This window comes from Oncorhynchus kisutch, linkage group LG8, assembly GCF_002021735.2.
Source record: "Oncorhynchus kisutch isolate 150728-3 linkage group LG8, Okis_V2, whole genome shotgun sequence".
NCBI classification, from domain to species: domain Eukaryota; kingdom Metazoa; phylum Chordata; class Actinopteri; order Salmoniformes; family Salmonidae; genus Oncorhynchus; species Oncorhynchus kisutch.
The window spans coordinates 18,875,194-18,890,138 of record NC_034181.2 but is presented as its reverse complement, the minus strand read 5'-3'; the positions used below and the strand labels follow the sequence as shown (position 1 = coordinate 18,890,138).

Genomic DNA, 14,945 nt, shown 5'->3' with positions numbered 1-14,945 from the left:
AGGCCATTCTACTGCTAATATTGGTCTATGGAGATTGCATTGCTGTGTGCTTGATGTTATACACCTGTCAGCAATGGGTGAGGCTGAAATAGCTGAATCTACTAATTTGAAGGGGTGTCCACATATTGCTGTATATATAGTGTATATTGTTTTTCAATGTAAACGGCAGCCTCGCTCTGCCAACCGTTCTGCTGCCAAGAGTTTGCGGCCCTCCTTCTACATTGTCATTATTAAATTCAATACACTTATTTACAGATGGGCTGCTTTGTTTTTCTGTCATCAAACATTTGTCCGACCACAAAAGAACCCCACTTTATTAGAAAACAGCTAAAGGGAGATTGCATTCAGGCCTTAAATGGAATAACATGACTACTTCAATGTGAGATTCATCCTGGTTTAACAAGAAATGCAGGGAGGGCCTATTTTTATCCTCCTGCACCGGTTCCCATTATACTCCATGTTTTGAGTCCGGCGGGCGGACAGACTCTTTTTGTATACCATGTGCCACTGCATCAACGGATTAAGCTCCCTGGCTGAGAAAAAAAAAGTTCCAAACGGGTAATAGTGTCTTTGTCTGGGGCCCGTTCTTTGTTCTTGGGAGACCCATCCCCTGTAAATAAGGCATTGGCTGTGTCCCAAAATGCCATCCTATTCCCTATATAGTGCACTACTTTTGATCAGGGACCATCTGGCTATAGGCTCTGGTCAGAAGTAGTGCACTATATATGGAATAAGGTGCCATTTGGGATGCATCCAGTGCTTCTATTCAGCTGACTGGCCTCCCGGTCCCCCTCCGCTCCTCTCCGCTCCTCACAAACCTCAGCACTTTTTTCACACAGTTATTATCTGTAATTGCCTTCACGCTTGTGATTTTATTGATAATGAGTTTCCTCTGCGTTAGGTGTAATTTCACGCTTCTTGTGCCTGGTTGCCTAGTGACCTCTGTGGGAGTTAATAAAGGAAATGAAGGCCGTTGGACTGAGGACTCTTAATTGCACCACACAGCGCGGCCACATAGCCGGACTAAAAGGATCTCAAAGCCTCTTATATCATAGCAAATGTTGTTTCTGCCCCATATAGCGCCTCTTCTAGATCAATCAGAGCAGATAGAGGTTGCAAAATGAAGAGGCTGAAAATAAACCCAATTATGCTTCAATCTATTAGCAAGGCAATTAAATCAAATCAAATCAAATGTATTTATATAGCCCTTCTTACATCAGCTGATATCTCAAAGTGCTGTACAGAAACCCAGCCTAAAACCCCAAACAGCAAGCAATGCGGGTGTAGAAGCCCGGTGGCAAGGAAAAACACCCTAGATAGGCCTAAACCTAGGAAGAAACCTAGAGAGGAACCAGGCTATGAGGGGTGGCCAGTCCTCTTCTGGCTGTGCCGGCTGGAGATTATAACAGAACAAAATAATAATAATAATCACAGTAGTTGTCGAAGGTGCAACAAGTCAGCACCTCAGGAGTAAATGTCAGTTGGCTTTTCATAGCCGATCATTAAGAGTATCTCTTCTGCTCCTGCTGTCTCAAGAGAGTTGAAAACAGCAGGTCTGGGACAGGTAGCACGTCCGGCGAACAGGTCAGGGTTCCATAGCCGCAGGCAGAACAGTTGAAACTGGAGCAGCAGCACGGCCAGGTGGACTGGGGACAGCAAGGAGTCATCATGCCAGGTAGTCCTGAGGCATGGTCCTAGGGCTCAGGTTCTCCGAGAGAGAGAGAGAGAGAGAGAGAGAGAGAGAGAAAGAGAGAGAGAAAGAAAGAAAGAAAGAAAGAAAGAAAGAAAGAAAGAAAGAAAGAAAGAAAGAAAGAAAGAAAGAAAGAAAGAAAGAAAAAGAGAAAGAAAAAGAGAAAGACAGAATTAGAGAGAGCATACTTCAATTCACACAGGACACCGGAAAAGGCAGGAGAAGTACTCCAGATATAGCAGACTGACCCTAGCCCCCTGACACATAAACTACTGCAGCATAAATATTGGAGGCTGAGACAGGAGGGGTCAGGAGACACTGTGGCCCCATCCGATGATACCCCCGGACAAGGCCAAACAGGCAGGATATAACCCCACCCACTTTGCCAAAGCACAGCCCCCACACCACTAGAGGGATATCTTCAACCACCAACTTACCATCCTGAGACAAGGCAGAGTATAGCCCACAAAGATCTCTGCCACGGCACAACCCAAGGGGGGGCACCAACCCAGAAAGGACGATCACGTCAGTGACTCAACCCACTCAAGTGACATACCCCTCCTTGGGACGGCATGGAAGAGCACCAGTAAGCCAGTGACTCAGTCCCTGTAATAGGGTTAGAGGCAGAAAATCCCAGTGGAGAGAGGGGAACCAGCCAGGCAGAGACAGCAAGGGCTGTTCGTTGCTCCAGAGCCTTTCCGTTCACCTTCACACTCCTGGGCCAGACTACACTCAATCATATGATGTACTGAAGAGATGAGTCTTCAGTAAAGACTTAAAGGTTGAGACCGAGTTTGCGTCTCTCACATGGGTAGGCAGACAATTCCATAAAAATGGAGCTCTATAGGAGAAAGCCCTGCCTCCAGCTTAGAAATTCTAGTGATAATTAGGAGGCCTGCGTCTTGTGACCATAGCGTACGTGCAGGTATGTACAGCAGGACCAAATCAGAGAGATAAGTAGGAGCAAGCCCATGTAACGCTTTGTAAGTTAGCAGTAAAACCTTGAAATCAACCCTTGCCTTGACAGGAAGCCAGTGTAGGGAGACTAGCACTGGAGTATGATCCAATATGATCCAATATTTTGGTTCTAGTCAGGATTCTAGCAGCCAACAAACCATTCACAGAGACAAACTGATATCTTTCCGACAGATAAGATCTAAACCAGGCCAGAACTTGTCCGTGTTGACCAATTTCGGTTTCCAATCTCTCCAAAAGATTGTGGTGATCGATGGTATCAAAAGCAGCACTAAGGTCTAGGAGCACGAGGACAGATGCAGAGCCTCGGTCTGACGCCATTAAAAGGTAATTTACCACCTTCACAAGTGCAGTCTCAGTGCTTTGATGGGGTCTTAAACCAGACTGAAGCATTTCATATATGTTGTTTGTCTTCAGGAAGGCAGTGAGTTGCGGTGCAACAGCTTTTTCTAACATTTTTGAGAGGAATGGAAGATTCGATATAGGCTGATTAGTTTTTTATATTTTCTGGGTCAAGGTTTGGCTTTTTGAAGTGAGGCTTTGTTACTGCCACTTTTAGTGAGTTTGGTACACATCCGGTGGATAGAGAGCCGGTTATTATGTTCAACATAGGAGGGCCAAGCACAGGAAGCAGCTCTTTCAGTAGTTTAGTTGGAATAGGGTCCAGTATGCAGCTTGAAGGTTTAGAGGCTGATTATTTTCATCATTGTGTCAAGAGATATAGTACTAAAACACTTGAGTGTCTCTCTTGATCCTAGGTCCTGGCAGAGTTGTGCAGACTAAGGACAACTGAGCTTTGGAGGAATATGCAGATTTAAAGAGGAGTCTGTAATTTGCTTTGTAATGATCATGATCTTTTCCTCAAAGAAGTTCATGAATTTATTACTGCTGAAGTGAAAGTAATCCTCTCTTGAGAAATGCTGCTTTTTAGTTAGCTTTGCGATAGTATCAAAAATACATTTAGGATTGTTTTATTTTCCTCAATTAAGTTCGAAAAATAAGATGATCGAGCAGTGAGGGCTCTTCGATACTGCACGGTACTGTCTTTCCAAGCTCGTTGGAAGACTTCCAGTTTGGTGGAGCAGCAGTGAGGGCTCTTCGATACTGCACGGTACTGTCTTTCCAAGCTAGTCGGAAGACTTCCAGTTTGGTGGAGCAGCAGTGAGGGCTCTTCGATACTGCACGGTACTGTCCTTCCAAGCTAGTCGGAAGACTTCCAGTTTGGTGTGGCGCCATTTCTGTTCCAATTTTCTGGAAGCTTACTTCAGAGCTCGGGTATTTTCTGTATACCAGGGAGCTAGTTTCTTATGACAAATGTTTTTAGTTTTTAGGGGTGCAACTGCATCTTGGGTATTGCGCAAGGTTACATTTAGTTCCTTAATTAGGTGGTAAACTTATTTTTGTCCTCTGACGTCCTTGGGTAGGCAGAGGGAGTCTGGAAGGGCATCAAGGAATCTTTGGGTTGTCTGATATTTTATAGCACGACTTTTGATGCTCCTTGGTCGGGGTCTGAGCAGATTATTTGTTGCGATTGCAAACGTAATAAAATGGTGGTCCGATAGTCCAGGATTATGAGGAAAAACATTAAGATCCACAACATTTATTCCATGGTACAAAACTAGGTCCAGAGTATGACTGTGACTGTGACAGTGAGTAGGTCCAGAGACATGTTGGACAAAACCCACTGAGTCGATGATGGCTCTGAAAGCCTTTTGGAGTGGGTCTATGGACTTTTCCATGTGAATATTAAAATCACCAAAAATTAGAATATTATCTGCTATGACTACAAGGTCCGATAGGAATTCAGGGAACTCAATGAGGAACGCTGTATATGGCCCAGGAGGCCTGTAAACAGTAGCTATAAAAAGTGATTGAGTAGGCTGCATACATTTCATGACTAGAAGCACAAAAGACGAAAAAGGTTGGGGGTTGTTTTGTAAATTGAAATTTGCCATCGTAAATGTTAGCAACACCTCCAACTTTGCGGGATGCACGGGGGATATTGTCACTAGTGTAACCAGGAGGTGAGGCCTCATTTAACACAGTCAATTCATCAGGCTTAAGCCATGTTTCAGTCAAGCCAATCACATCAAGATTATGATCAGTGATTAGTTAATTGACTATAACTGCCTTTGAAGTGAGGGATCTAACATTAAGTTGCCCTATTTTGAGATGTGAGGTATCACGATCTCTTTCAATAATGGCAGGAATGGAGGCGGTCTTTATTCTAGTGAGATTGCTAAGGAGAACACCGCCGTGTTTAGTTTTGATCAACCTAGGTCGAGGCACAGCCACAGTCTCAATGGGAATAGCTGAGCTGACTACACTGACTGTGCTAGTAGCAGACTCCATTAAGCTGGCAGGCTGGCTAACAGCCTGCTACCTGGCTTGCACTCTATTTCATTGTGGAGCTAGAGGAGTTAGAGCCCTGTCTATGTTGGTAGATAAGATGAGAGCACCCCTCCAGCTAGGATGGAGTCCGTCACTCCTCAACAGACCAGGCTTGGTCCTGTTTGCGATTGAGTTGTGAGACTCTGCTGTAGAGCTCATCACTCCCCCTAACTGGGAGGGGGCCAGAGACAATTACTCGATGCCGACACATCTTTCTAGCTGATGTATAGGCTGAAGCTATGTTGCGCTTGGTGACCTGTTTCATCCTAACATCGTTGGTGCCGACGTGGATAACAATATCTCTATACTCTCTACACTCGCCAGTTTTAGCTTTCAGCCAGTACCATTTTCAGATTAGCCTTAACTTCTTGACGCTACCCATCCCGTTAGCGGGATCATTTTCGTCAGCAACCGCTGAATAGCATAGCGCCACAGTCAAATAATATTACTAAAAATCACAAGTGCAGTATTGCAAAAGTTTAGCCTTTTGTTAATCCACCTGTCGTCTCAGATTTTGAAATTATGCTTTACAGCGAAAGCAATCCAAGCGCTTGTATACGTTTAGCACAGCAAAACATTATGTACACATTTAGTAGCTAGGTCACGAAAATCAGAAAATAAATCAAATTAATCAAAATCAAATCAAATCAAATTTTATTAATCGTTTACCTTTGATGATCTTCGGATGTTTTCACTCACGAGACTCCCAGTTACACAACAAATGTTCCTTTTGTTCCATAAAGATTATTTCTGTACCCAAAATACCTCTGTTTGTTTGTCGCGTTATGTTCAGAAATCCACAGGAAAGAGCGATCACCACGAGATGAAAATTCCAAATAATATCCATAATGTCCACAGAAACATGTCAAACGTTTTTTATAATCAATCCTCAGGTTTAAAAAAATATATAAGACAATATTTTTACAGTTTTGGAAACTTTAGAGTGTTTTCTATCCTAATCAGACAATTATATGCATGTTCTATTTTCTGGGGCTGAGAAATAGGCAGTTTCAAATGGGTACGTTTTTTGGCCAAAAAACGAAAATACTGCCCCCTACACGCAAAAGGTTAACATCGGTAGCCCTGCCCCCTGGTAAACAGTATATGATCGCTGGATGATTAGCTTTAAGTCTAATAGTGCGGGTAATGGAGTTGCCAATGGCTAGGGTGTTCAATTTGTCAGAGCTAATGGTGGGAAACAGGAGGAGTAGAGACCAGAGAAGTCTGGTAATAAAATGTAACAGCTACAATCACAACAAACTTCAAATGTCCGACAGACCCATGTTTATTATGTGGAGTCTGCCAGAATTTAATTATCTATTTTCCTGCTTGAACAACTTTTAACTGTGACTACCTTTTGAAAGCACAACTTCAACTATACAGTGGGGAGAACAAGTATTTGATACCCTGCCAATTTTGCAAGTTTTCCTACTTACAAAGCATGTAGAGGTCTGTAATTTCTTTTATCATAGGTACACTTCAAATGTGAGGGACGGAATCTAAAACAAAAATCCAGAAAATCACATTGTATGATTTTTAAGTAACCAATTTGCATTTTATTGCATGACATAAGTATTTGATACATCAGAAAGCAGAACTTAATATTTGGTACAGAAACCTTTGTTTGCAATTACAGAGACCATACGTTTCCTGTAGTTCTTGACCAGGTTTGCACACTGCAGCAGGAAATTTGGCCCACTCCTCCATACAGACCTTCTCCAGATCCTTCAGGATTCGGGGCTGTCGCTGGGCAATATGGACTTTCAGCTCCCTCCAAAGATGTTCTATTGGGTTCAGGTCTGGAGACTGGCTAGACCACTCCAGGACCTTGAGATGCTTCTTACGGAGCCACTCCTTAGTTGCCCTGGCTGTGTGTTTCGGGTCGTTGTCATGCTGGAAAATCCAGCCACGACCCATCTTCAATGCTCTTACTGAGGGAAGGAGGTTGTTGGCCAAGATCTCGCGGTACATGGCCCCACCCATCCTCCCCTCAATATAGTGCAGTCGTCCTGTCCCCTTTGCAGAAAAGCATCCCCAAAGAATGATGTTTCCACCTCCATGCTTCATGGTTGGGATGGTGTTCTTGGGGTTGTACTCATCCTTCTTCTTCCTCCAAACACAGCGAGTGACCAAAAAGCTCAATTTTTGTCTCATCAGAACACATGACCTTCTCCCATTCCTCCTCTGGATCATCCAGATGGTCATTGGCAAACTTCAGACGGGCCTGGACATGCGCTGGCTTGAGCAGGGGGACCTTGCGTGCGCTGCAGGATTTTAATCTATGACGGCGTAGTGTGTTACTAATGGTTTTCTTTGAGACTGTGGTCCCAGCTCTCTTCAGGTCAATGACCAGGTCCTGCCGTGTAGTTCTGGGCTGATCCCTCGCCTTCCTCATGATCATTGATTCCCCACGAGGGGAGATCTTGCATGGAGCTCCAGATTGAGGGTGATTGACTGTCATCTTGAACTTCTTCCATTTTCTAATAATTGCGCCAACAGTTGTTCCCTTCTCACCAAGCTGCTTGCCTATTGTCCTGTAGCCCATCCCAGCCTTGTGCAGGTCTACAATTTTATCCCTGATGTCTGTTTGATTGAGTCTGTTTGATTAACATCACAATTGGTCCTTTTGTTCGATTAATTCCGTCCATATATATCCAAAATGTCCATTTATTTGGCGCGTTTGATCCAGAAAAAAACTGCTTCCAAATTGCGCAACGTCACTACAAAATATTTCAAAAGTTGCCTGTAAACTTTGCCAAACATTTCAAACTACTTTTGTTATACAACTTTAGGTATTTTTAAACGTTAATAATCGATCAAATTGAAGACGGGTCTATCTGTGTTCAATTCAGGAAGACAACAAACCAAGCTACTTTTCAAGTCTTGCGCAACTCTCAACAGTGTTACTCAGTTCCTAGATGGCCGTACTTCTTCATTGCACAAAATAATAACATCAACCAAATTCCAAAGACTGGTGACATCCAGTGGAAGCGGTAGGAACTGGAAACAAGTTCCTAAGAAATATCGTTTCCCAATGAGAACCCACTAAACAGACAGAGACCTAAAAAAAAGAAATTCTGAACGGTTAATCCTCGGTCTTTTGCCTGCTACATAAGTTCTGTTATACCCACAGACATGATTCAAACAGTTTTATAAACTCCAGAGTGTTTTCTATCGAAATCTAATACTAGTATGGATATCTTATATTATTGGCATGAGTAGCAGGAAGTTGAAATTGGGCACGCTATTTATCCAAAAGTGAAAATGCTGCCCCCTATAACTTAAGAAGTTAATACATGTAATTAGTGGAGAACAGGAGGGATTCTTAATGAAAAACTAACAGGTCTGTGAGAGCCGGAATTCTTACTGGTTGGTAGGTGATCAAATACTTATGTCATTCAATAAAATGCAAATTAATTACTTAAAAATCATACAATGTGATTTTCTGGATTTTTGTTTTAGATTCCTTCTCTCACAGTTGAAGTGTACCTATGATAGAAATTACAGACCTCTACATGCTTTGTAAGTAGGAAAACCTGCAAAATTGGCAGTGTATCAAATACTTGTTCTCCCCACTGCAGCTTTAAAAGCCTTGAAAAGCTTCGGTCTTTTTCACTTGCAAACAGCTGGGTGTTATATAAAACTTTTAACATATTGTTTTCATTAATAAATATTTAATATTAATAATACAATAACATGTTTTTGTTCTCATGCTCTGTTTGCATACATCCGGTACGATAAGTGTTCTTCGTCTGTGTGTTGTGTAGGCCTGAGAGCTGGGACAGAGTATGGGATGGGAGTGACAGCTGTGAAGAGTGAGCGTGAGAGCCTTCCTACCACCACTAATGCTGTTACAGGTGAGAGCTATGACCTTTTTCTGTATTGTAAAGAAATACATTGTTTTTTTTACGATCATGGATTGGAGTAATAATGTACTAAAAATAACCCCCATTCGACTATTTGCCTCCTACAATTCACAAATGGTTATTTGCACTTGTCTTGCACTATTTGAAATATACTCTCCTTCTATATTCTATACTCCCCTTCTATATTGTCCTTGTATATTCTATATTCTCCTTGTATATTCTATATTTTCCTTCTATATTCTATATTCTCCTTCTATATTCTATAGTCTCCTTAAATATTCTATATTTTCCTTATATATTCTCCTTCTATATTCTATATTCTATATTCTCCTTCTATATTCTGAATTTCCTTCTATATTCTCCTTCTTTATTCTATGTTCTTCTTTATTCTATGTTCTTCTTCTATATTCTATACTCTCCTTCTGTGTTCTATATTCTCCTTCTATATTCTATATTTTCCTTCAATATTCTATATTATCCTACTATATTCTATACTCTTCTTCTATATTCTCCTTCTATATTCTCCTTCTATATTATATATTCTCCTTCTATGTTCTTCTCTTCAGCGTTGGATGCTCCAAAGAACCTGGAGGTGGAGTCTTCCTCTGAGACTGAGATGGTACTGGTGTGGCAGAAGCCGGTGGCTAAGATTGACAAGTACAAGCTGGAGTACGTGTCAGCCGATGGGAAAAGGGCTGAGGTGACACCCGTCTCTATAGACGTCAAGTACACCATAAGGAACTTGACGCCCGGCATGTTGTACACCATCACCCTGACTGCTGAGAGGGGACGCAGGCAGAGCGGCCCCACCACCATCTCCGCAACAACAGGTCGGTGTGGACAGGTCACCGCTATCTCCTCTTAGCCAATTCATAGAATTAGAATAAATAGAGCAGGCATCCCCATTCAGGTCAGTTATGCTATAATGGGAGGACTTTCGGACATATTGAGTGTCCCCTTAATCTATTTATATGATCCCATGCTGCAGTAGCCACATGTCAGTGTCGACAGTAACCCTCTACCTTTCCAACCTGGTCCCTTACATAGAAAAACAATCTAGATGATATTTCCATGGTCCCTTATTACATGTTTTCTAGCCACAGGTCAGTGTGGACAGTACTCTAGCCTGGGTGCCAGTCTGTCTCTGTTCTCTTGCCAAATCCTTATGGAATTGTCACGTCTAAAATGTAATGTAATTTACAATAACTGTGTTGACAATACCTGTGTTGACAATGACTGTGTTGACAATAACTGTGTTGACAATAACTGTGTTGACAAAGAAACCCCCCCCCAAAAAAAGATATGTATTATTAATAAGAATTTTTTGATAAAAACTTTGGGGGGCCAAAATAAATCACTCACGGGCCAGTTTTGGCTGCTGTATAGTAGGGGTCTGTAAGAAAGCTATTTTTTTTGTATTTGGACTGTGTTTCGTGAAGTTTTCTCCAGTAAAGTTTTGTTCAGTCTTTTCCTCATTAATCAACGATTCAATTTTGCTCTCCAGTCCTGCAGCCAAACCTGCAGTAGGGAATGAATTTAATTCATTGTTACTACTTTCTTTAAGTCTCTCTGTCTCTGTTTCATTTACTGCACGTGGGTTTACTCTTTTACTAAAACAAGGAAAGGAAAATAAGATGATTATAACACTTTTTACCTCGCTCCTGAGGTCAGGATGCTTCCAAACCAAACATTTGAGAAGAAAGTCCTCCAGTTATGTAACGGGATACCCATTAATCTGTCTGGCTATGGGCAAAATTGAGATGGTGAGAGGGAAACGCTGGTATGGATAAGAATGACTGTCTTTTGTTTGGGTCTTTGTTACATGCTGCCAACTTTCAGAATGGTGTGTGTGTGTGTGTGTGTGTGTGTGTGTGTGTGTGTGTGTGTGTGTGTGTGTGTGTGTGTGTGTGTGTGTGTGTGTGTGTGTGTGTGTGTGTGTGTGCGTGTGTGTGCGTGTGTGTGTGTGTGCTCCATACAAAGCTCATTCATGTGATAATTGGTGGAGTGAGCCCACTCCTCTGTGTTTTTGTATGAATTTACCATGATGAATTGTGGGTCTGTCAGATAAAACGATACATACTCTGTTAAAACATTGGCTCCGAGATCACCACTCCTCTAATCAGCATGCTGCGACCGTTCCTCCAACACTTTATCGTCTCCATTCCAGACAGAAAATGCAAACGCAGTGCACGCTGCACGTTAACAGGGATATAAAGGGATTGAGGGGGGGGGGGGGGGGGGGTTCCCACCCTTTTACCCCCCAGGCCTGGACTTTACTTGTGTTTGACAGTCATCTGGTGTTGAAAGGATTACAAGAATTAGAGTTCAAGGGTTTGGAGTCCCACTGGAGTGAGCCAGTAACAACATTATACCTCTGCAGAACAAAAAATGTCAAAATCTTAAGGCTATTTCAAATGCTGAGCAAGAAACCTAAATTAATTTGATATAATAAACCTCCCACATCCTTCCATCAGTCAGACATGTATTGTTGATGTAGGAAGATCAGGAGACAGTACAGCTGCAGTATTATAACTTAGGCTAATCGGCAAATTCAGAGACTCATGGAGCTGTGGGGAGCCTTTGTGTAAACGGAAGGCTCAGGCACAATGAGAGAGAACAGTTTGAATGATAATACCTTGAGCTATAGTCAAAGGAGTCATTAATCACATTTGAATAATAGATGAAACACACCAGATGATTTTGTCCGTGGCTTTAGTGTACTGCGCACACCACACAGAATATGAAGTATAACCCTAGAGTGTAAACAAAGCCTTTTGAAGATTCTGCTGTACAGAACAATATTCTTTAGCAGTTTGGTGATGCTTTTATACACCTACGTGAACTGAAACAAAAGTTCTCTTTTGCTTTTTTTATGTGAAGTTTTCATGTTCAACAATATTTTGCCCGAAAGTTGCATGACCAATTGCTCCTCCAATTTGAGAAATGGAGCACAAAGTGCATGTCCTGCATGTCTTTGAGATAGTCTCATCTTGACGACAAGTAATTTCATTCAGCCCATCACGTCTCCATCTGCATGTTCTGAAGGCCAGACCTGAGACTCAGCCACAGTTGGTTCTGTTGCCTGACAAAAGGAGAAGAGACAATCCGTCCCACATGGCACCCTATTCCCTTCAGATGTAGGATCTTCATTTTAAGCAGTTTGCTACAGCAGGGAAATAATCCTGCAGCAACAGGAAATGTGAATTATTATGTGGATTATAATTCATTACATAATTAGTTATAATTAATTTTGTAAGGGTTGATACATTTTTCGTAGGGGAAAATCAAATCTGAAGCCTTTTTAAACCTCAAATACACTACACGTTTTACAAGTTCTCCTGCAACATGGTGACCAAATGAAGATCCAAAATCTGTATATAGTGCACTGTAAAGGGAACAGAGTGCCATTTGGAATGCAGATTTATGTTAGGTACTGATTGACATGACGTATCTTGATCGTTTAGTATGTGTCTGTAAAATGAACATTTATAGACTAGTATATAAAGAGAGAATGAACACAACAAGAGCCTGACTCAATCCCCTCCCTCCTGATGGTCTCAATCTAACTACTCCAACATTATAAAATGTTCTGGTAATGCTGTTCAATCTCTTCTCCCATGTGAGCTTTCACAAGCAATTAATGGCCAGGCCGGTCTCCGCCTGCCTTCCATCAAATGTCATTCATTCCATTCTCATTGTCTTCCATGCCATTTAGTCTACATTTTCCTGCCCACTCCAACATAGGTGCTTTGAAAATAGGATAATGGTAGCCTTGATGTTTCCCTGCATCTCACTCTGCTGACACCTCCAGCTAACAATGGGCTAGGCAGTTCTCCTTTCTCTGCTGCTACTGCTGCTACTGCTGCTACTGCATGGCTTCTCCATGTGTTTGAAGTGTACTGTGTACTTCTGCTCAAGCGGACTACAGTGGACTTTCAAAAATGAATGGCTTGTTCAGAGCCATTAATAGACAAGCGAGACATGCCGTTTCAGGCAGAGAGCCTTGCTGGCGTCAGGTGCATGCAGAACAGATTGTCTGTCTACATCATGGTGTGTGTGTGTGTGTGTGTGTGTGTGTGTGTGTGTGTGTGTGTGTGTGTGTGTGTGTGTGTCTGTCTGTCTGTCTGTCTGTCTGTCTGTCTGTCTGTCTGTCTGTCTGTCTGTCTGCGCGTCTGTCTGTCTGTCTCAACAATAAATTGAGTCTTCATATCTACGCTGCTAAAGAGTGTGTTTGTCACCAAGGTCTTTTGTAGTGGTAATGTTAGAATATTTCACTCCACGTTCATTTACACACACTAAAGGGACTTCTTTCAGAGTCTTAAAGATGTTGGAACTTAATAATTTGATCATCCTGTTGTTGCAGGAAATTGTAGTATATTCAAGGTTTAAAAAGGCTTCTAAAGTTTTTCATTTCCAATTTAAAATGTCAAACTTGATTTGCCCGAGCTAAAAATATATCATCAAAAATGTCCATTAATTTAAATCCACACATTACCTGTTGCTGCTCGATTATTTTTGTGCTGTGAGAAACTGGTCAAATTAAGATCCTACATCTGTATGTGGAAATAAATGATTGAAATAGAAATGAGATTGGGTTATCAGGTTCAACTATCTTTTCCAACAAAAATCATGTTGTCTTTTTTGGTTTTATGGAGTCTTGAATTAACACTCTACTCTCTTCTTTGAGGTCAATACTTGTTTATTGTGTGCCATGTCATTTGAGTGAAATGTTTTCAGTGAAATATCTGTAGGCTATGTCTTCAATAACCAGCCTTTTTCACATTCCAAGCCCTCGGCTTTCTTATGTGTATTGTATTTTCCTTGTCCCAATTCTCCACCCTTCTCCAAAGGTGTAGATTTGTACACTCCCCGTCGTGGATTTTATAAGCATAGGATTGGTGTAAGCATTGGCTAGAGGGATTTTTCACCATTTTGAAATGGTGGAAGTGCACATTTCATGAGAAAGGGTGGAGAATCGGGTCACAGCCTATCTATATCTATGTTTTACATTGAGTGGTTTGCCTAACGTTGTCTTGATGTTGTTTGTTGTCATGTTTATCATCCTCCAGAGGAGGAGAAGCCTGTGCTGGGCAAACTGACAGTGTCAGACGTGTCGTGGGACAGCTTCCTGGTGTCCTGGGTCACTGAGGAGGGAGACTTTGATGGCTTTGTGGTTGAGGTGACAGACGCAGAGGCAGGGGTAGACTGGCAGAACCACACCCTGCAAGATGCGGCCCAGAGCCTGGGCATCGTAGGCCTCTCTCCCGCCACCTGGTACAATGTCAGTCTGTATGGGCTGTTCAAGGGGGCCCTGTTGGGGCCTGTCTATGCAGACACCATCACAGGTATCACCACTCACTTAGTAAATCCTCTGTCTGTCTGACTAAATATTTGAATTAACATCACAATCTTTTTCTCCCTCGTCTTGGGAGAGGCTTGATTCAATCCATGGTATCATCTTGTCTCTTTATACTGTTAGTGTACACCCTATTATCCATTTGTACACCTATAGAACATTACTTATCTGTTTTCCCGCCAACAGCACTTCACCTCTGATCTCTTCTTACAATAACTGTCTAATGGTGATAAGTTACCAGTCCAGCCACTGCGGAAGTTCTTTGCTCCTTAGTCATTTCCACCATACAAAACCCCCAGCCTGTTTTAACCTCTTGCCATTCAAATGCCTCAACCATCATCACCTAGCAACACCATATCACCCATTATGTGGGTTTCCCTCACTTTGATGCAGTGACTGTAAAATATATTTTCGAAACCAACCGTCCACAGTATAGAACCACCCCACCCAGACAAAACCCATTCAGTTGACATGAGGCCTGACCTGGCCTGCAGTGGATCCACCTTTGAGCCACCCTAAGCAGACTACGGTACAGTATGTGCCTGTCAGGGCGTACCATGAGAGAACATGTCTGGAGAATCTCTGAGATGTCAGCTGACCCACGTGTTGTGATCTGTACCCTGGGTAGTGGCTGACTGACTGTCTGGCAGTATAAACCCAACAGGTG

General features: G+C 42.3%; 1 protein-coding gene across 2 annotated transcripts in view; it reads left to right on the top strand.

Moving 5' to 3' along the window:
- LOC109896117 (tenascin) overlaps positions 1-14,945 on the top strand; it is an 82,822-nt gene that overhangs the window by 50,054 nt on the left and 17,823 nt on the right. For both annotated transcript variants that reach the window (XM_031829753.1, XM_020490372.2), the window contains exons 9-11: positions 8,824-8,913; positions 9,489-9,752; positions 13,992-14,267. In XM_031829753.1, coding sequence (XP_031685613.1) covers positions 8,824-8,913; positions 9,489-9,752; positions 13,992-14,267 — 630 coding nt within the window. The remainder of the gene's footprint in view (positions 1-8,823; positions 8,914-9,488; positions 9,753-13,991; positions 14,268-14,945) is intronic.